General features: G+C 32.2%; 1 protein-coding gene across 1 annotated transcript; it reads right to left on the bottom strand.

Annotated features, from left to right (window-relative positions):
- Positions 1-1,445: 1,445 nt before the first annotated feature.
- LOC112275788 (uncharacterized) lies at positions 1,446-3,386 on the bottom strand. Its single transcript, XM_024506429.3, has 4 exons — positions 3,150-3,386; positions 2,664-2,801; positions 2,312-2,408; positions 1,446-2,139 (listed from the first exon to the last, which is right to left on the bottom strand). The coding sequence occupies exons 1-4, from the start codon at positions 3,283-3,285 to the stop codon at positions 1,722-1,724; spliced, it is 789 nt and encodes a 262-aa protein (XP_024362197.1). The 5' UTR covers positions 3,286-3,386; the 3' UTR covers positions 1,446-1,721.
- Positions 3,387-23,565: the final 20,179 nt, after the last annotated feature.

Below are 23,565 nucleotides of genomic sequence, written 5' to 3'. Positions count from 1 at the left end.
ATTGCCTCTATCATATAAGTGTTAATATCACTTCCTTCTTTCATTGTTATTTCATTATGTTTATTAGTCAATAATATGATTTATTATTGATCTCATGCATGAAATATTCTTCTAAATATATCCCATAAATTTACAAGTTTGTTGTATTGTGAAACTATGCCTATTAAAATAATTACAAAGACATGGTAAGACCTTATAAGGCTCTTTGTTTTTCTTTTGCAAACTGAATTTTTATATATAATAACATAGAAATTTTATATGTAGTAACAAGAAACAATGATACTACCTTCTTGGTTTTTATAATGTTCCATAGGTTCTTTCTTTTTTAGGATGGCGGTCATCTTCAACTTCTAAATAAAATAGTTTTAGACTACAACTAGTTTGCTCAACTTTCCTACTTCAGAGGTTGCAAATTTCTCTCTTCCTTTTGCTTTTTCTTCAACTACTTTCTACTTCTTAAATTAGAAGCAAGGCTCACTAAACCTAAAAATTATCCTAACTTCATTCTAATATCATGTTACAAAAATAACACTCAATAATATTTATCTCATTTGAAAAAGGACTATAAGTACATTTTAATTTACTTTAGCTGCTTAAGCATGGTAATTACAATTTACTCTAATCCTAAATACATCACAGGAGTGACATGGAATTATAAAAATGATGTACACAAGTCATGATGATATAAGAAGATGAAATGGCATTGGGATTGATGTGGATGAGCTTATGATGATTTATAGTAGAAGAGCTTATGATGACTCATAGTGGAATTGATGTGGAGGGAGCAAGGTGGCTCAATGGCATAAAGTGAAGTAAAAGCACTAAGTGCCTTTACTCATTTTGAAGATGGCTCAAAGTGAATTCTCCCTTCTCAAGCTATGCGGGTTGGGATCTGCCAAAGCTAATTAGAATCTAAGTTTCTCTAATTGCTGAGATTGATGTCAACCTTTCGGTGCTAACTCTCAAACAAACAAACATAGTGACCAGGTTTTGCACATTTCTTACCACAATCAGTCCATTTGTTTGAAATATCAAACCGTTCTAGAGAAACTTAACTTGCTCATGAGAGAAACAAGTCATCAAGTTGCACACTTTAGTAAGCATCGAAGTTGGATAAGGAGAACGCTCAAGAGAAAAATTGTAAGAGAAAATGGTATTGAATGTGGTATTGAATGTGGTATTGAATGAGGAATCTCAAGCGAGTGTTTACAGTGGAGGATGTAAGTTTCTTCAGGAGAAATAGAACGATGGTACTCTCAAGAAGAAATACACATTGGGTGAAAGTGGGATGCTCCAGAGCCACGTCTAATGCACAGTCAGGTCCTTGTTGGGGGCTCCCTTGTCTTGGAACAAAAAATTCAAAAAACAATTACAGCGGGTGAGGGGAAGAACGACAACGTCTGAGACAGTGTTCCCAACCAACGCAAAAGGACCGCGTCACCTCATTTTTTTGGGCGAAGTTGATAGGTTTGTTTTACTTCAAAGAGGAGTAGATTTGATCCTTTTGAGAGGTTTCTGAAACTCATGTCACGGTCACAAAATTCATACAAAGAACTACTACTGTGGGCACATGAAATGCAGCTTTATGTCTAAATAGACGCGCTAATGTGGGTGAGCTTCTAGTTCGATAATGCAATATGTATGTGTCATCGATGCTTCACAGATTATACACAATAAGTTAACATGTTTCTGTAAGTTTGAAAAATAAAATAAAATCCAATCTACATTTCGCTCAAAAATGTGGCAAGCGAACGCGCAACGTCATCAGCATACTCCTCTTGAGGCAACAATGCTCCTTTCATCTTCTCAAACTTAGCGACACCCTTGGCTCCCTCTAAAGCCTCCATCTCAGCTCGTGCGTGTTGCGGATGTTGAAGTCCGTGCATCAGGATTTCTCTTTGCAGCATTGGCAGACTCTGGTATGCTCTCGTGTTGTCGGTTGGATTCAAATAGTTTGTTCCTTGTAGATTTGTTTGGGCAGAATCTAGATTTGGCTGCAGTGGGGGAAGCTGGTTCCCTGGCCAGTTTTGCACACTCGATTGAGCTTGAGGTTGATAGAATGGCAACTGAGGTGTCATGAAGGAGCCTGCAGTTGAAGGGAAATTTCCAGTCGCATCAACAGAAGTGCTTGCACCATCCCTGTAAATTCAAGTTCACCAAAGTTGTAAAAAATAGAAGAGAAACTAAACAGATCTGAAAACATCTAGTTCAGTGAGAAAATTTTAAAATAACAAGAACAAAAAGAAAAAGCTTTTAGAACTTGGTAGTAGAAAACTTGTAATTGTAAGAAGCTTGAGGATGGTGAACATACATTCGAGAATAATATTGTGCAGCCGCATAATACGGTGGAGCATGATGCTGTGCAATTAGAAGATTTCTTGCCTTCTGTATCTCCTCATGTTCTCTCTCTGAAATAAGGTGAATAAAAGTGAGGTGAACATATCCATTTATATATATATATATATATATATATATACACACATCTCTGTGTTGGTGTGTGTTCTTCAACTAGATCCCCAAACATATGAATAATACTCGGAAGAAAAATGGAACAAACCAAAAAAAAAAAACTCAGCGGGAGCGGGTGAAGGAAAAGGATGAAACGTGTGCGAAAGTTTTTGCAATAGTTATAATAGCAATAAAAAAAAATTAACGGCACTCACCCACCCGGTGACGATTCATGTGTCCACCCAAAGCCTGGGATTTGGGGAACTTCATGTCACAGAAGCGGCATTCAAATTTATTCTCAGAGTCCTCTTTCGGCTTCCTCCTCTTGTTTGGATTATCCTCGTCGCCATCTCCTTATGGTGGCAACATCAATGAGTCAATACTTTCCTCGTAAATCATAGTTACACTGAGAAGAAATCACCACCTTCAACAATCCACTGGACACGATCCACGGAAACACACAGCACCAGCACAACATCTCCTGTTGATCGAAGAAGATTAAACAGGAAATGCTGGCGAAACTGACAACTCTTCCCGCACTGTCAAGGGCTGGTGGTCCGCAGCGTGAATCGATCACCTCCATGACGAGTGGTCGCCCTAATGGAACACATGAGGCATACAGACACTGAAGCAATAAGAAGGAACTATATATTGAGGAAGAGAGAGGCAGAGAGAGAGGCAGACAAGACAGGAGACCGCACCAGAGCTCAGATCGACTGCTTGGGTCTGGGCGGGGATGCTAGAAGTAGACGTAGTAGTGTCTTGGCTGTCACGGTTGTTGTTGTTGAGCATCATGATCGTCAGCAGGAGGCACCAGAGAATCCCCCCGTGTTCCATGACGACTACCAGCACATCCTACTGCAAGTTACTCCAAGTCTCTAAAGCCGATAGTGCCACTAAAAATTGGGTTCTGTTTATTCGTGATTACATTAAGTATTCTGGAAGTCCACGACGGCGCCACTCTCAGCGCCTCCGGTCGATCACTTCGAGAAAAAGTATTAATCACAACAGCTCACCCTTCATCCTTCGCTCCTCCTCCATTTCCAGGCCCTGGTGATGAAATTTAGGCAGCTGGGCTCCTAATTTTGGTGCCGACACTGCTTCTTTTTATCTCTTTAACACTTAGTTTCTGCGATTTCCGCGTCGCCATCCTGTACATGAGAAATTCCTCCGAACGAACGAACTAACGAACGATGGAATTCTCGATCTCGTTGAGGATGACATAGACTTTGCCCCCCCCCCCCCCCCCCCCCGGCAGTACATTCTACCTTCCAAAATGTAGATTCCTCAAAATATTACGAATTCTGTAGACCTTCTTTTGGACCCGGGTACGTAGATGTGCTGATGTTCGCGAGAGGTTGATGAATAGTGGATGAAACATGGATATATGATGAACGCATGCATGGTTGGCTTGTGGATGGCTTACTTTGGTCCATGTATTTTCTTTTTCAGCACATGTTTAATTAAAATTTATGTGCAGTTTTTTCTTTTTTGCAGGTTTTAGAGAATGTGCAGTTGAAATTCCAAAAATAGTATCTTATGTTGAGATAATAGTAATGAATATTAATATGTATGTATGTATGTATGTTTGTATGTACCATAGGTTTGTTGTATTAATCAGAATATTTGAGCATTGCATGCTACAGAATTGAATTATTGGTTCTAAAAAAGTTTGCAGATTGTAAAGGTTTTTTAAAAAGCTTATATGCATTTATGTATGTATATACATGCTATCTTTTATTTTTGTCTTTTTAATGTACTACAGTCCAAAAATATAATTTTAAATTTGAAAGGGGGATATTATATTTTTAATTTTAAATTCTTCAATTGTGCTTTTGGAACATGCTACAGTATAATGATCTCTGATAAAAAGAAATATAAATTAGAAAGTTATGTTTCTATATTAAGGTTAAAAGGGATCTGTACTTCTATATATATATATATATATATATATATATGGTAAAGTTAAATGTTAGTTTAATAGACACCAAAAATTTAAAAGACTATAGTAGAGGTGAAAAAAAAAAATATAATATAACTCACAATTTATTTTTAAAAATATGTTGTGTGTTCTTAAGGTTTTAACTTAAGTATGTATAGAGTTTGTTTTTGTTAATAATAATGTGTACAAGTCAATATATAAAATTTTAAATCCTAAATTAAAGCTTATATCTATAAATATAAAATAGTTATAAAATTCCTACATTTAGATATTTAAAAAATAATAAATAACCAATCATATGCATGATTTTTATTTTTAACAATCTTAAATTTGATAATATAAATGATTTATAAAATTTAATGCTTCATCTTATTTTATTTATTTATTTATTTATTTATAAATATTTCTATCTACTACAAACTAATTCTTGAATATCAAACAATATTAGAATTTTATGTACAAAGGCTTTATAGAATAAATTGTAGTTCTTTTCTTTTTATATCTTGGTATTGTTTTAATACATTTTGTTTCTTTATAAAATTGTAAAGACAACTTTTGCAATTATTAGCTTCTCTTTCTCATAGTCTTTTTGATATCATCATGTTTTTTCTTGCAATACTTTTTAGAACTATTAATACCTTTATTGTTGTAATTTCAACACCAAATCTATAAAATAGCATTTGCAAATTAACAATGTGGTTTGTCTATCTTCATTTCAAACTCAATATTTGTTGAAGTATGTATTATTCTACATGCAATAAATTCTATTTAATGAAATTTAACTACAATATTATTTTAAGTCCTTAAATAGTATAAATTAAAATTTTAAGATTCAAATACAAGAGAATCCTAAGTGATAAAATCTAAATCAAATATATTAATCAAACTAACAATCTTATAGATATTTTTTTAGTATTTTTTTTTTATAGAATTAACTTTATTAAAAAATCTTATTTTTTTAACAAAAGAAAAAAGAATAAAGAATTATGCTTTGAATGGACTAGAAATGATAACGCAAATGATAGATAATAAAATTTTCAATGTAATTATGAATAATTTAATCAAAAAGCTATAATATGTTTATATATATATATATATATATATATATATATATATAATTCATGAAATTTAGCAATAATGATAATTGATTTTGTTGAAAAAAAAAATGTAAAATATATTAAGTAGCAATATGATCTAAAAAACATGAATTATAAGCTTTGTATAAGAGTCTTATTTTTAAATTATACATTGATATATTAAAGTTTATTTATTTATTATTTTTTAATAAATTATTAATAATTACTTATACTTAGATTATTCTATCAAAGTCTCTTTATTTTATAACTTTAACTTGATATTATACGTCAAATATTCTAACTTAACAACAAGGATATGAATTTCAAAGAACTAAAAGATTAATGAATTCTTATATTTCTCAAACATACTAAAAAATCACTTAAAGATAGTATGGTATTAAACTAGGATAGCTATTGCCAAAGATAAGAAAAATAGTAAGACTTGAAATAAGACTAAAGACTAAAAAGACATTGATAAGAATGAAGATGGCTTCATTCTTGCTTCTACTTATACTATCTAACTAGAAGCTATTTAATGACGTCCTTTAAGACCTTTAATATGTATTCAATTTACAAGACATATATCTTAACTTGCAAAACAAGTTTTATATATGCATTCCATATTATTAGCTTATATTACAAACTATCTACATGTACAATACATGGCTAACTTGTTGGCTAAGTTTCTAACCTTCCAATCAACTATAAATATGTATAAAGTCAAATATGTATCTACAAAGCTTTTAAGAAGCTTTACCATAAGATGATATAAAATCTATCTATATTATCTTCTACTTAGTATTTCTTATCTAAGTAAATATATATATATATATATATATATATATATATATTTTATGATATTATCTTCTTTTAAAGGTAAGTTCTAGATATTGAATCTCCTTCAAATTATTAAGGCCTTTGTAACTTCCTTCAAATAAAACATTTAGAACATTATGAAGGATTTTTCCTATCTATAATAAAATCACCAAATATCAAGAATTTCTATCAAGATTGTGATACCAAATGCATTATATCTTGCTACCTATCTAAAAAAATATGTCATTCTTGAGGATCTTCATTTCTATTATGTTGTTTTGAAGGTTGTGATAATTATAATATCTTTTCAAGTAAATCAACAAATGATAGCTCTTAAGTTGAATCTTCTAGTTGTTGATTTTTTATCTTTTTAGTGCTATAAATACATAGAAACTAATAATATAGATCAAAGATAGAATGATATCTTCTTTAGATCTTGTTTCTTTTATAATAAAGATTTGTTATTCTTCATCTTAATTTTGATGGATATTATCAATAAAAAGTATCAACTTTTTTTATTGTATTAACAAGATTTTTTGCTCATTCTTATGTACATTCACTAATATTATATTTATGCCAATGAATAAGATATTCTAACTTATTTTGGCATCGCCTTGAGTCTAAGACTTCTTCCACCTTAAACTCTTATTCATTATCCACTTTTTTAGGACAAGGTGGCATTTGTCTTCTCTTCAATATATTCATTGCCTTCAATGATTCAAGACGAAATACATAGAATATAAAATGGAGCTTTATAGGCTCTAATAGATGTAATCAATAAGCAACTAGATTGATTTGTTTACAAAAAAAATTTCAAGGCAATGGTAATCCAATTTGTCACCATAACTACTTGTCTTGAAATTCTAATAAAGTAACTATTTCTTATTGCCAATATGGAATTGATGTTGTTTCTTATGATGATTGTCATTTTACTTATTCTACAAATTCCTTTCAAAATAAACCTGTATAGGGAAATTCAAACACAAGAAAAGACTAAGCGCATGAGCTTTATTTATTAGGATCACACGATTAACTGTATTCCGAACCACTAAAATACCAAGAGATACTACAATGCTTCCTTCCAGTAACAATACTCCTTCATCAACTGATAAAAATATTGTGAAACCTTGCACTCTTAAAAAACTGCTCAAAATTCATAAATGCCATCCAACACCAAGAATAACAAACTTCATACCAACCAATCTAGATTCACAAAATTTCTATAATCACAGACTTCTTCTGTCCAAAACACACACAACTCTCAATAAATAACAATCATAATCTTCCATCTATAATCAATCTTCCAATAACTTCTCATATAATTCAATCACTCAATATTCCAATTACATAATCAATAACTCATAAATCAATCTCTGATTTATTCCTTAGATTCACTTCTCAGCATTCAAAAACTATCTATTACTCTTCAACAATAAAGAAAACAAAGAGGTAGCACCAAGCTTAACCCCGGCTCATGACTATCACAGTTTGGCACCCCAAAAAACTTCTACAATTCCTATATAATTCCTATTGATTTCCAAATCCTAACCGTAATCTTGTAATAAACGACTTTTCATAACTAAATCAACCATCCGTCCTCCTGAACTGACTATTCTATGGACTATTAATCTATTTTACTAATATCTTACAAAAACAAACTAATATCTATTCTACATAGATCCACTCCTATTTATGCAGCGTTGTCGTAATCTGTGAAGTCTTGCTTGAGAATGCTCCGGGCACCTGGCTGTAGAAGGAAGAATAGAAATTGCGATAACAAAATCCTAATTCTAATAGAATACTAACAATGCTCTAATTAGACTATAATAATGGTAAACAAACGTAATCAAATTCAAAACAATTCACAGAAATTTCAAACAAATAATAAAATTCTTAAAGAAATATTAGAATAAACACAAATATTACTCAAATATATGTTAATTCAACCTTAATTTAATTCTAGTTAAAATCCTATTGAATTTCACTCAAACTTTAGACCAAACCTAATTAAATATTAAACCCTAATAAATCCTAAATCCTAATAAATCCTAAATCCTAAGTCAAATCCTAAACAAATCTTAAATTAAATCCTAAATCAAACCCTATTTCAAACCCTAAATCCTAAACCAAATCCTAAATCAAATCCTAAACCAAATCCTAAATCCTAATCCAAACTCTAATCCAATCCTAAACCCTAATCCAAACCCTAAATCAAACCCTAACCAAATCCTAAATCCTAATCCAAATCCTAATTCAAATCCTAAATCAAATCCTAACCAAACCTTAAACCCTAATCCAAACTCTAATCCAAATCCTAATCCAAACCCTAATCCAAATCCTAAATCAAATCCTCACCAAATTCTAAATCCTAATCCAAACCCTAATCCAACCCCTAAACTCTAAATCAAACCCTAAATCGAACCCTAGCCAAGCCCTAATCCAAATCCTAGTAATTCCTATGACAGATTTAAACCTCAATATCTAATGAATAAACCGTTGATCTCAATTCAAAATTTGCATACTTCTTAAAAATCAAATTTAAAATAAGTACAAATAAATTTGAAAAGGATCGGAGTTACCAAATTGACGAAAACCTCAAAAATGTGTTTGAGTGTTAGCCGGCCTCCTTCTCCAATCTTGATGCCAACCTTCTAGAGCCAATTTCTCTTCTTTGTGCCGTTCGATTGGTTTCAAATTTCTCATGGACATAGAAAAACAAGTCTAATACCCTCTCACATAAGTTTTACTCCAATCCAACTAGTAGATTGCATGAAATCTTAAAAACCCTCACTAGACCTAAAATTCTACTTTCTAAGACCTTGATCCACTTAAACCTCAATATCTCTCACTTCAACTGTTAGATCGAGCTCAAATTCACAACATGTATTTAACACAACTATAATCATGAACCCAAAAAATTTCACTTATAGATCTGCAACAAAACTCTCGAAATCACTCAAAACATAAACCCTATTTTATTTCATAAAACCCAAGTCATCCGAAACAAACCTCTACTTTGCAAAGCTCTTACAAAGTCATATCAACTCCAAATCACACAAAATCAATGCCCATAGAAATCCTATCCAATCTTCTATCAAATTCTACTCTTCGATTTGCCAAAGAGTCCTGGAGCCGTCATCGAAACTTGGTTTTGTGCCTCAGGGTCTGATTTCGACCCTGGTTCATAACCGGCCCTCTTCGAGTATCAACTTTCGTCTTCTTGAGGTAATTTTTACTAATTTGCACTCCTAACTCCTTCCTACATATGTCTATATCCTTTATTTTTCTAATCTACCTTGTTTTGCCTTATTTATGGCCTTACAAAGTAAATAGAAGCATAATTTGTAAAAAGGCAGCATTAGCACCTTTAATTTTTCTACCTTTTTACTAATATCTATTTTTCCAAGATAATTTGCTACAATATTTTTGAAGTGAGATCCTCAAAACATGATATATTTCTTCACCCTTTCACCTACTAGTCATATTACATCATGACAGCGTCCTCGTAAACACACAATTGATTCGTATCCAAAAACTAGTTAACAAAACTCTACAAAGTTACAGTTTTTCTAGCCCACCTAATTAATCATTTACTGCATTATTGAATGTAGGTTCTAGCGATTCTAGTTCTAAATTCAAATTTTCCTCCTCCACCTCTCCGTCCATCGACTACTTTCTCAACTAGTTTGATAGATCTTCATTATATTATCCAATATACGGACTTGAGCCTCCAATTTCTAGATCTGGGCATACCGAAGTTTCAATTGTTGTTGTTTCTAACTCATCCATTCTGGAACATCTTCAATTGACACTTGTGACTGGCTTTTGACTATTAACTCTTTCGTCAATTTTGCCACCTTAGCTTATAAAACTTCAATTTTGGACCTCAACTTCTCCATTTTGTATCTGGATTGGTCACTCAATGCCTCTTTTTCTTTCGTCAATAACTTTGCCTTATCTCCTTCGGCTTTCAACTAGCATTTGAATTTTTTCCATTCCAAATCTCATGTCTTTTGATTCTAGATCAATTCGTCCCATTGTCCTTTCACAATCCATAAGATGTATTCTTTTTCTTTCTTCTAAGACTCATATTGGTGAACCCATTTCCGCTCCAATACTAACTTGGATTTTCCAATTTCTTTTATCGTTCGTTCTTGCTCTTTAATTCTTCCGTTTTGCTCTGATATCACATTCTTACTGTCTTCTAAATCTCGTTTGCTACTACCTTTTATATCCAATACTCTCTTTGCACTTCCAATTACCATGATGCTCTCTCTGTCAAACTCGTGACTGGAACTACTGTGCTCGAATATACAAGAAACAGAAGAAATAGCATTCCAACCAACCCAAAACAACACCACAGAATGACTTTAACTGGTATTCTACTCCTATTCTTTTACTACCTAGTGATACTGACAACAGGTTACTCATGCTGTCCATGAAAGATAATGGAAAGTAATCTTTCTTAGTGGCTTCATTAAGTTTCCAAAAATCCTAAAAAATATGGATTTTTCCATTCTTTTTTGGCATCACGATGATTGGAGAAATCCACTCACTATTCGGTACTGGGTAAATAAAACCAACTGCAAGAAGCTTGTCCAATTCCTCCTTCACCATGAGGGAATATTTAAGATTAAGGCGATATTGTCTTTGCCATACTAATTTATCGTTCTCCTTTAAAATGATACAATGCTCACAAACGTCAGTGGGAATGCCCTTTAAATCAGTATAAGTTCAAGCAAAAGCGGACTTATGCTACAAGAAAAATTATATCAAATAGGTCAACTCCTGGTCCTTAATACCTTTATAGATCTTAATTGTTCGTGGCTCTACTGTGGTCGCCAAGTTAATAGTTTGACATAAAGGTGCAATAGTGATGTTGTGTTTCAACCCCCACGCTATTTGAAAATTAGTCGATAAGTCCGACATGTGTTAAGTACTGAATCTTGTATTTAGGGCACTAATATGGTGCACATCATACTTGGACATCTAATCAATACGAACATAATCAGAGTTTTATGAATCCGTTGGGTATATCAAATACTCCTCCAGACCTCCACATTGGTATATCACTCTAGGATGTTGCACTACTTCCATGGGCGCCTCCGTAATTAGTGTGACTGCATCATCATTGGAGCTAAGCTCATCGTCCGACGTTACTTCAGATGCTGGAAATTAAAACTCCCCATGATAGCGTACTGGGTACATTTGTAATACCATTTTATTGTCGCCCTTGCTAATTGTCAAAGTACCCCAATCCTAATCATTCTTAGCTTTTGTCTGATAAAGCCAAAGTCGTCTCAATAAAATTGGATACGATAACATCGAATGTTGTAGCCGAAAGATGATATAGTCAATTACATATGCAATACTAGTAATTATAGTTTAAACACTCTGTAAAATATCCATTGGTTTAACTTGGCTATGATCTGTTATCCGCAATATCAATGTCGTGGATACTAAGTGTTCCAAATCTAAAGCATCCATTGTATTAGCGTTCATTAAATTGACACTGGAACCACCATCTACCTAAACACCCGAGATCATAACACCATCAATCGAAACATCGATGGTTGGTGCACTTGGGTCAGGGTTCAAATTGACTTCACAAACTTTCTTATCACATTGCCTATGTCATATTAACGATGAATTCAATGTAGAATGGTACTTTGGTGCAACTGCTAGAAGTTGCTTCATAGAAATAGAAAGTCGAATAGCATCCAGATCCTTTAATATGTCATAGGGTTCTATATTTAGGATAATGTATAATGCACTTTTTTTTTTTCATTGGTTGGGATTTAACTCCTTGAGGTAAGATATTCTTCCGCCCTGGACTTGGAATTGGAATAACAAACGAAGTTTCTTTAGAATTCACGCCTCTTAGAGGATCTTTCAATGGAAAGGACGTTTCTCAAAACTGTGTAGAGAACAAAAAAACTTGAAATAAAACCGAAGACTCCGTAATCAAAACCTCATTGGGTTGCCAAACCAAGTCAGGTCTCATACTGGATAAGAGGCTTGTAACAAGACTTGGATTGGATGAAGGGCATTCTGTTACCAAATGACTGTGGCCCTTACAATTACTCCACCAAACATTCGTCCTAGTACTGGTAGGCTTTTTCTTCTTCTCTTTATCCTTGGCCATATGGATGGCCATTTCTTCCATTTTTTTTGTCAGGTTCAACAACAAGGCTTCATTGGAATCTTTTGGGGCTGATATTATTGATAATTCTGTCACAGTTAGCACTTGTTGTTGATACGAAAAATAGGGAACATACATTGTTGTCACGTTTGGTGGCATAGCTTGCAATGGGATGACATTAACTGGCCCCTAAATATTAGCACTGGGATTGGCCCTTGTATCTAACATCCGTAGATAAGCATCCACTGATCCATTTTAAGTCGGATTTTGATAAGTGCCTTAAACTGGAATCATCCTAGCTCCCGTAGTTAAAAATTGATCATAATGGCATTCCTTCCAAACCTTGGCTCTATTAAAGGATGCAGACACCGTAACGAGTTGAACTTCCTTCACAAACATTTTTAACTCTGGTGGTTGCAAACTATTGATTAATATGGATAAGATAAATACCTCTGATATTTGGTGATTCAGCCACTTATTGAGTATATCAGCCACCTGGTCATAATATGATTCCACCGCCTCCTCTAGGATCATTTTGTTGTTCATTAACCTCTCTCGAAGATGATCTTCAAAACCTATTGGCCAAAAATGGGTTAAAAATATATTCTTCAATGCTTTCCAATTCCAAAATTGACCCACTAGTTGGCGGTTGTACCATTCAAATGCCGTGTCCTTTACGGTTGCTAGCAACCATCGTAATCAAATATCTTTGGTTCTTTGATTATTGGCTACACATGCTCTCAAAAATTGAGACAAATGTTGATCAAGATCCGCACCCGGAAAGCCCCTAAAAGTAGGTAATAGAGCCACGCTCATTGTGCGATCGCTCTTGTCACCCATTTGTACTGCTATTGGAACAGCTGGACGACCCGTCGCCATTGAAGAAGACCATGTGCCACTTAATCTCTTATTAAAATTATCACTATCTTTTCCAATTATCTTTTTTAAACTTTTCAACCTCCTCAATTTATTATTATTATCTCTGAATAAGTTTATTGGTTGAATTGGAGGTGAAAACGACAAACTTTGAAATATGCTAAATTGGCCATTATTGGCAAGTAATTTATGCCATTCTACAAAACCAATTTTTACAAAATCGACAATTTCCACTATTGGGAGGGTACCCAACGGAGTATCTAATTCTTTTGTGTTTTCTCTACTTGTAGTTAACAAGCTCAAGAGATACGTTGGGTTGTTGATAAAATTTCCTACGAGTACTCTTGGTAATTTTTTTAATGATATATATGTCTGAAATATTAGAAATCGATCAACTTCTGAGTATGCTTAGATATGCCAAAAGACATGCAACTATGGCTTAATCCAACTTTGTCAACGCTTCCTTTTTAACTTCTGCTCTTGCTCATTTTAGAACAATTTTCTTACTTACGCTCTCTCTTGTCTTTCTTTCGACTGGCAAGTTTTCTTTACTTCAATGTTCTCATTTTTAATAATCATAATCTTTCATTATATATTGCTGAATTTTCTTTCTACTTCCCGGCTACTCATCTGATAGTTAATTCCTAATATTCAATGCTATTGTCAATCCCTGGCAGCATTGCAAAAATATAATTGTCATTTTACTTATTCTACAAATTCCTTTTAAAATAAACCTATATAGAAAAATTCAAACACAAGGAAAGACTAAGTGCATGAGCTTTACTTATTAGGATCACACGATTAACTGTATTTCGAACCACTAAAACACTAAGAAATACTACAATGCTTCCTTCTAATAACAATACTCCTTCATCAACTAGTAACAACAGTGTGCAACCTTGCACTCTTAAAAAACTGCTCAAAACTCATAAATTCCATCCAACACCAAGAATAACAGACTTCTTATCAACCAATCTGGATTCACAGAATTTCTGTAATCACAGACTTCTTTTGTCCAAAACACACACAACTCTCAATAAACAACAATCATAATCTTCCATCTATAATCAATCTTCTAATAACTTCTCATATAATTCAATCACTCAATATTCCAATTACATAATCAATAACTCATAATTCAATCTCTGATTTATTCTACAGACTTACTTCTCAGCATTCAAAAACTATCCATTACTCTTCAACAACAAAGAAAACAAAGAAGTAACACCAAGCTTAACCCCGACTCATAACTATCACAATCTAACACCTCAACAAACTTCTACAACTCCTATATAATTGCTACTAATTTCCAGATCTTAACCATAATCCTGTAATAAACCACTTTTAATAACTAAATCAACCATCCGTCCTCCTAAACTGACTATTCTATGGACTATTAATCTATTTTATCAATATCTTACAAAAACAAACTAATATCTATTCTACATAGATCCACTCCTATTTATACACTTATGATAGGCATTTATATTGATCTTTTGTTGTTCTTAAACTTCTTTTAATTATGCCAATATTGTTATATGTAGTTCAAATAAACAATTTGCCAAATCTTTCATTGAAAGATTATTAATTTTTGTAAAGTCAAAAACATCAAGTTTTTGATGATAATCATAATTAATAAAAAAAAAAGGTGTTTGTTACATAAAATAATGTATTATATTATTATAAGCAAAATAAATATCCAATCAACTTATCAGTATTTGATGGCATAATTCAAATATTACTCCAAAACTTGATTCACTTATTCTACTTGGACATTAGTTTGGAGATGAAAATCCAAAAGTAGTTTTATATCTACCTTCTAAATCTTAAAAATAATTCTCTGAAATCTCAATATAAGTTATGTCCTCCTATACCATATAATATCTCTTGATAATCTATGATAACAATAGATATCAAACAAAAACTTAGTTATTTTTTTTTACCTATAATAGATTTTATATATAGTACCAAATGTGCCATTTTAATAAATATATCTACTATCACAAATAAAGAATCAGCTGAATGTAAGATTGAAAGTTCTATGATAAAATTTATAGAAATAAAAGACTATAGTTGTTCTGAAATAGGTAATTGCTAAAGAAATCCATAAGATTGATGATAAGTAATTTTTCATCTTGAATAAAAATTACATGATTGTACAAAGTCTTTGACTTCTTTCCATATTTGAAGCTATTAAAAATCTCTAGATATTAGCTCCAAAGTCTTTTGTATCCAAAATGTCTAACTATTAGAAAGTTGTAATAAGCTTGAAAAACATTTAATCATATTTTACCTTTTAGAATATAAAATTTTCTCTTGAAATACCATAGATTATTCTTGAATTTGAAATTTGAAGTATGATGAGATTTAACAAAATTATTCTTATTATCATAAACAAAAAAAATCAAAGGACATACTCAATTGAATTTAAAAAATATTGAATCAACAATCAATATTGATTTCATTACTCAAAGATGAAATTACTCTAGTTTCAAGATAATTATTCTTTATTGATCAAATGTCACATCTCCTTCTTTGGGTACAAGATAAAAATACCTAAAAAGATAGTTTAACAACCTTTGTTGTTTTTTGAGTCGACAAAAGATCTTGAAATCAAATCTTGATAAAAACATTTTTCAACAAACTTAGCAACATTTCATAATATGTATTGACATGAAATTCTTAAGATTCTTATAACTTGTATATACAATGACTTGAGTTGATGTACTTTCTAAATAATAACGCCATTTTTAAAAAGAATCTATAATTATAAGAATTTTTTTATCATAGATTTTGAAGTTGATCTTGATTGCTAAAAATTTCTTGGAATAGAAAAGTATTGCATGGAGCTTCTCATCCATTCTTGATTATAATAACATTATATTTATATCAAAGTCAAATGTAGTTATTTCCATAAAATAATACCTTAAAAATATTGACGTAATATAAAATTGGTGCAAAACAAATATTATCTTGAAGGCTTTAAATGATATTTTAGCTTCTTTGATCTATTAAAATTTGACTTTATTGATTAAACATGTAAGATGAATATAACAAGATATAGATAAGATATTTGTATTGTTGATACATAAGAATAGATAAATGGAACCATACTTAAGAAGTTATGAAAGTTTCTAGAATTAAGACGAAGTTAGTGGACCATGTAGGATCGGCCATAGAACGTTGTCATATTACATGCTATCTTACTTGAGAATGTATCGGGTGTCTAGCTGTAGAAGATAAAATGATGTTTTGCAAGTATCCAAGTAGTCTAATAGGTTTCAACCATCTAAATACAAGCTATTTCAGATTTCAATATAAAAGCTTAATCCCAATACAAAGTGCTTAGAAACACTATTTCTAATAACTTCAAGATATTAGAAGCACAAATTCTTTTGTTATTTGTTAGTTTTATTTTATTTTATTTTATTATTTTATTTTATTTTTTAAATTTTTAATAAACCTTAACTCTAGACAACGAGCTTCGACAAGCTATAATTCTCAATCTGACCATCCGATTGTTGTAAAACTTCTACCACTAGTATCTTTATAAGTCTTGTAAATGCTCAAGAAGTTTGAATCCAATCTAACTTATAAATTGCAAGAAAATATCGTAAATCCGCACTGATGTCCCTTGACCTCCGCCTAGAAAGTTGATGTTGAACCTTGACTTACAATTTCTCCTTCTTTAACCATTAATTCTCATTCAAAACTTGTGTACAGCTCCGCCTTTAAGTCCTTGACTTATTACATCAAAATTCACCTTATTTCAGCTGATAGATCTCCAAATATTAAAAAAATCCTAAAAAACCTCCAATATACCAACTTTTGATACCTCTTTATACTAATGATCAAATATCCTCTATCCGCATCATTAATTTAACACAAATTTTTGCATGCACTTGGCATATTTAACCATGTAGATATCTCTAAAATTTCAACCTAGTTATTTTTTCAATTTCACAAAACAATCAAGAGTACTAGCCTTAACTTTATTGCAAAAAAAATCCAATTTACCAATACAAACATTGACTTTGAGCAACGATTGCAAAGTCCTCCCAAATCCTATAAAAACCAAGTCCTCCATCTTTCGAAGGAGCTTGAAGCTAGCTCTCCGATCCTAAAATCTCGATCTCCGAATGCCCTCTCCTTTTTCCTCTCTTTTCTTTTAACTCCGCGAGGTCCCTTATTCTTCTGCCTTGGATTCGGAATTGGAACAACTTAAAATGAAACTGAAGCCTCCGTAATCTGGACCTCATTGGGTTGCCCAACCGAATCAAGTCTCATACTGGATAAAACGCTCGTAACAAGACCTGGATTGGATGTCTCCATAATTAGGTCAAATTGGCCCTTCACATCAAACTCACCCAAATGTTGAATTGGTCCTTTCTCCTTTTGCTGATTCTTGGTAAGAACGGCTTAGACACATTCTACCTGATTTATCGGAGTATCTTAAGGACCTCGATTTATCTTCTCAATTTTTTCTTGGCTTTGGATCTGCTAATCTTGATTATTGAAATTGAAAGGTGTCATGTTGTAACATGACTATATGGTGAAAATATAAATGAAAAAGACTTTATTAATATTTAGTCATCTTAGATTTTAGAAACAGTGGCCAATTCCAATGCCAATATTCAGGGTTAGTTAATGTCACCCCATCGACATCATTAAACTAAGTACCCTCCATACCAACAGGACAATTAAGATCATTTTCCAATCCTACATAGAACAACGTAAAAGGGGAGAAGGACCAATTCAATATTAGGATGAGTCTGATGTGAAGGGCCAATTTGATCCAATTATGGAGACATCCAATCCAAGTCCTAATATGGCCCTCTTATCCAGTATGAGACCTGACTTTGTTGGACAACCCAATGAGGTTCCGAATTCCAAGGCTTCGGTTCCATTTCAAGCTATTCCATTATCTATGCTGTTTTGGGAGAAACATCCTTTCTGTAGAAAGATCCTCTTAGAGACAGGATTCCGGGGAAGCGCCATCGGCTGTTCCAATTCGGAATCCAAGGCAGGAGAAAATGGGACCACACGTAGTTAAAAGGGAGGAGAAGAAAGAAAGGAGCATTCAGAGATCGGGATTTTGGGATCGGAGAGATAGCTTCAAGCTCCCCTGAAAGGTATAGAATTGGATTTTCATAGGATTTGGGAGAACTTTTGCAATCATTGGTGAAAGTGAGTATTTATGTTGGTGATTTGGATTTTTTTTTTTTTTTTTTTTTTTTTTTTTTTTTTTTGTAATAAAGTTAAAGCTAATACTCTTGACTGTTTTGTGAAATTGGAGAAACAATTGCAGTTGAAATTTAGAGGTGTCTAGAGGGTTGAATATGCCGAGTACATGCAAAAGTTTAAGTTAATGTAACGGAACAGATAGAGGTTATTTGACCATTAGCATAAAGAGATATCAAAAGTTAGCAGATTGGAATAATTTAGGATTTTTGTAATATCTGGAGATCTACTGGTTGGAATAAGGTGACTTTTGGCGTGGTAAGTCTAGGACTTCTAGGCGGCAGTCAAGTTACATCAGTGTGGGTTTACGACATTTTTTTATAATCTGTAAGTTAAATTGGATTAAAACTACTTGAGCATTTAGAAGGCTTGTAAAGATACTAATAGTAGAAGTTTATAACAATCTAATAATCAGATTGAGAATTATAGCTTGCCGAAGCTCGCTGTCTAGGGTTAGGATTTAAAAAAATAAAAATAAAAATAAAAAATAAAATAAAATAAAATAAATAAAATTAACAAATATCAAAAGACTTGTGCTTATAATATCTTAAAACTATTAAAAATAGTATTTCTAAGTATTTTGTATTGGAATTAAGCTTTTACATTGAATTCCAAAATAGTTGTATTTAGATGATTGAAATCTACTAGCCTACCAGGATACTTGCAAAATATTATTTTATCTTCCACAGTCAAATGTCCGGTGCATTTTCAAGCAAGATAGCACATAATACAACTTAAGTGGTGAATCCGACATGAAAGCTTGAGGTAAAAGGTATTGGATTTTGTTTATTTTCATTTCATTTTATGGAAAATGAGAATAAAAGTTTTGAAGGAACTTTGGGAGGAGCTTCAAGTGGAGCTTCTGGTGGAGTTTGGATAAGATATGTACATGGATTCATCCATTGCTAGTATATTTCAAGCCTTATCATTATCTATGCAGCATCAGTAAAGCAATGATCACATAGAAGCTTTAGCAACCAAAGCTTTGCAAGCAGTGATCAATAAAATTCACCAGTTTGATGGAAGGGATATTTCAAAGTATTTAAGATGTTATATTCAAGAAATGGAATTAAATCAAGTTTCTGAGAAGAAGATGGTTGAATTATTTGGACTAGCCATGATACCAGAGATAAGAGAGCATTTTACCTCAATTATGAAGTATTATGGAAATTCATGAGAGATATTTTCACATGCATTAAAAGATGAATATTTCTTGGAGGACACTAATCATGTTACTAAGAAACTATTTTTAGAATGGATTGAGTGGCCTAATAAGAATTTGTAAGTAATAGAGCTACTAAAGAAATTTGAGAGGCAGTATTCTCAATTATCGAAGGTAAAAAAATTGACATTAGAGCTGAACAAGGTTGAATTATTTCTTAAAGCTGCTGATGGAGAATTACAAGGGAAATTGGAGTTGCTTCTTGAAGACAAAGAAGAAGATGAAGGATTGACTAAAAAGTGGAAAAATATTAAAAATGCTGTGGGTTTGCTTGCAAAAAGAAAAAAAAAGAATGATAGGAGTAATATTCTAAAAGCAGTACAAGCATCTAAAATTTTAGTATATACAACACGACCAACAATGCCTACTGTTCAACCTTAAACATCTTTATCGAAGAAAGAAAAGATGGAGATTGAAGATATTATATGTAGAATGTAAGATCTTTAAATCAAATTGGTAAGACTTGAAGAAAATATTTCTATAAATAATTTGAAGAATGTTTCAAAATAAGGGTATGTATAAAGATGTATCTGGTGTGATGATACTTCACATACTAGGAAAGATTGCAATGAATTTAGTAATATGATACAACAAGGAGTTATTTACTGGAAAGATGGAAAGATTGCATTAAAAGACATATAAGATATTGTTCAAACCAATTTTGGCAAAAGAGGTATGAGAGCATTGGTTCAAGATTATTTAATAGAACATGGAATAGTAACACAAGAGAGTGCAAGTTATGGTGTTAGAGTAGCTGATGACTTTGGCAAAAGTATAAAAACTAGAGAATTTTGGGCTTCTGTCATTTCCACAATGCAAAAAGAAAAAATACTTCATGAAGCATTATTGAGGACTACAGCTACAATACGAGGTACAACAAGTTGAGAAGATCCTGTTGAGTCTCTTTCAGTTCATGCATATATTGCTAAGAGCGAATATGAAGCCTTGATGGAAAAAAAGAGACGAGGAAATTTTGATGATACAAGAGAAGAAAATTCTTCTAAGAGGTAGACTCAAGGAAACGAGGCTTGTGAGGCGATTTCACAAGAATTACCTATAAAGGATACTTCAACATCGTTGGAAGAAAAAACAAAGGAATCAAAACATAAGGATAAATCAATTACTTATAAGCTACTTTCTGATATTGAAGCAGCAACAAATTTAAAAGAAGTGCTGGAAGAACATGTATTAAATGCTAAGGTGGAATTCATATTGAAAGAGATTTTGGAAATTACAACGAAGGAGTTTCATGATGTTATAATTGACAGCATTAAGCGAAAGAGGCAATGAATGGATGAAGCTAGAATAAGTCATGCTATTGATGCAGGATTATATAAAGATGAAGAAGAGATTGATAATGGTTACAAGTAATCAACAAATGAAAAGAATGGATATAATCAACGAGTATGTTTTGAAGATTATAGTGATAAGGAAATGGAAGCTTCAAGCCATTATACTCGGAAATATTAGGCAAGGGCAACTATTGAAATATTGGTGAAAGTAAGAGATATAGAAGAACCAATTATTACTCTAGTTGACCATGATTTTGAAATAAATCTTATGTCTAAGGATCTTTATAAGAAGTAAAAATGGCCAATTAATATGGAATATGGATGGATAATATGAGCAGCTAATAACATGCGAGGTAAATTATATAGAGCTTGTCCAAATGTCAAAATTTCGATTGGAGATGTTGCGAGAGAACAACATTTCTTGAAATGGCCAATTGAAATGTTCAAGATACAATATCTTATCCATTTATTAGGACAACCTTATATTACGACAACATGGATGGAAACAAAAGTACTAGACAATGGTTCTACTTATGCAAGGGTACATAGTGAAAATGGAAGGAAAGCTGTATAGTTTCTAACAGTACCTCCTAATCATGAATGGAATCGAGATAGGTTGAGGGAGAAACCATTGCCAAGGGTTGTTGAAGGATTTAAGGATTTTCAAGAAGTACCACTATAAAGCGGGATTATGGAGGTACAAAAGAAGAGGTACTCTTGCGAGATAAAGGTGCCTTTGATGCGAGTTTTATTGGTATTTTTGAGAATAGAAATATTATATATAAGAAAGTTGATGATTTTAAAAGAAAAGAAAGAAAAAGATTATATAGTATTGAAAGGGAATTATGCAAGTTAGGGACATTAAAAGATGATGAGAAGATTTTAGGTATTTATGAAGAAAATGGATTGAAAGATTTTTTAGAATTAATTGCATCTATTAGATTAGGAGATAATGATAAGATTGTGGAAATTCATTCGAAGGAGATTTATTCTATATTTGAATCTTTTCAAGCAACAGAAGTTATTGTAGAGACAAAATATAAAACAATAGATAAAAAGGTAAAACCTGTTGCCAGACCTTTACTAAAAGATTCTAAGGAATAAATGGAAGAAGCATCAAAAGAAGAGAATTTAAGAGATTCAAAGAAGATTGGACATCAATTTATAAAGGAGACTTTTGAAGAATTGAAGATTAGATGTGATGGTTTCTTATTTCCAACAAAAATTGAATATTTTAAAAAAATGCTTGCAAAATGAGGTAAATCATTTGCCTTTGGATCTTGTGAAATAGGATGTGTAGATCCTAATATTGTTGCTTCTATGGTTATCTTTACAGTACTTCATGTGCCTTGGAACTTAAGGCCAATTCCTGTGTCGAGGGCACATTTACCTAAATTGGTAGAATTATTGAAAGAAAAGATGCAAATGAAAGTTTTGGAGCCTTCTTTTGCTCCATATTTTAGTCGTTGGTTTATGGTACTTAAGAAAAATAGATCATTGTATTTTATTCAAGATATACAACCAATGAATGTAGTAACTATAAGAAATGTATATATAGGACTTTTAATAGACAAGTTTGCAGAAGCGTTTGTGGGAAGGGTAATTTATTCAATGGGTGATTTATATATGGGTTATGATCAATTTCAACTTGCGCATGAGAGTAGAGATCTAACAACAGTGAGAATCCCACTTAGATTACTTAAAATGTGTATTCTCCCTCAGTGTGCTACTAACTCAATTGTACATATGATGAATGGGATGAACAAGGTATTAAGAGACTTCATTCCTGAAAAAACTATGCCCTTTTTAGATGATGTTCCTATCAAAGGATGTAAAAAAGGAAAAAAAGATGAAACTTTAGATGAGAGGGGGTGTCGCAAATATGTTGTTGATCATATACAAGATTGTGGAAAGATTTTAACTCGACTTGAAGAGGTTCATCTTACACTTTCAGGAATAAAATCTATATTTGGAATATAGGAAGTACTTATTGTTGGATATTTGTATAGGTTTTATGGAAGAAAGCTAGATCCAAGCAAAGTTGATACAATTGAAAGAATGAAAGATTCATGTGACTCTTTAATGGATGTATGCAGGGTTTTAGAAGCTTGTGTATTTTATTGTATATGGATTCCTTATTATGCTCATCTAGTGGATCCATTGTATGAATTATTATGTAAGAATTATCAGTTTAAATGAGAAAGAAAGCATACTGAAGCAATGCACAAGCTCAAGGTATTATTGGTGATACCTCCAATTTTAAGAAAAATTGATTATGATTGTAATAGACAAGTAATTCTTACTGTGGATACCAGTCTTATTGCTATTGCATGGACTATGGATTAAGATGATTCCAATAGAAATAGATTTGCACTTTGATTTGGAACTAAAGTTTTAAGTACTCGTCAACGTGCATATTCACAAATCAAAAGAGAACTTTGGAGAGTTATTTTGGCTATAAAAGCTAAAAAAGATTATTTGATTGGTGCAACAATAGTAATTGAAATAGA

This window comes from Physcomitrium patens, chromosome 23, assembly GCF_059467195.1.
Source record: "Physcomitrium patens ecotype Gransden chromosome 23, ASM5946719v1, whole genome shotgun sequence".
Taxonomy (NCBI): Eukaryota; Viridiplantae; Streptophyta; class Bryopsida; order Funariales; family Funariaceae; genus Physcomitrium; species Physcomitrium patens.
The sequence above is the reverse complement of the archived record's forward strand: the minus strand, read 5'-3'. Positions and strand labels throughout refer to the sequence as shown.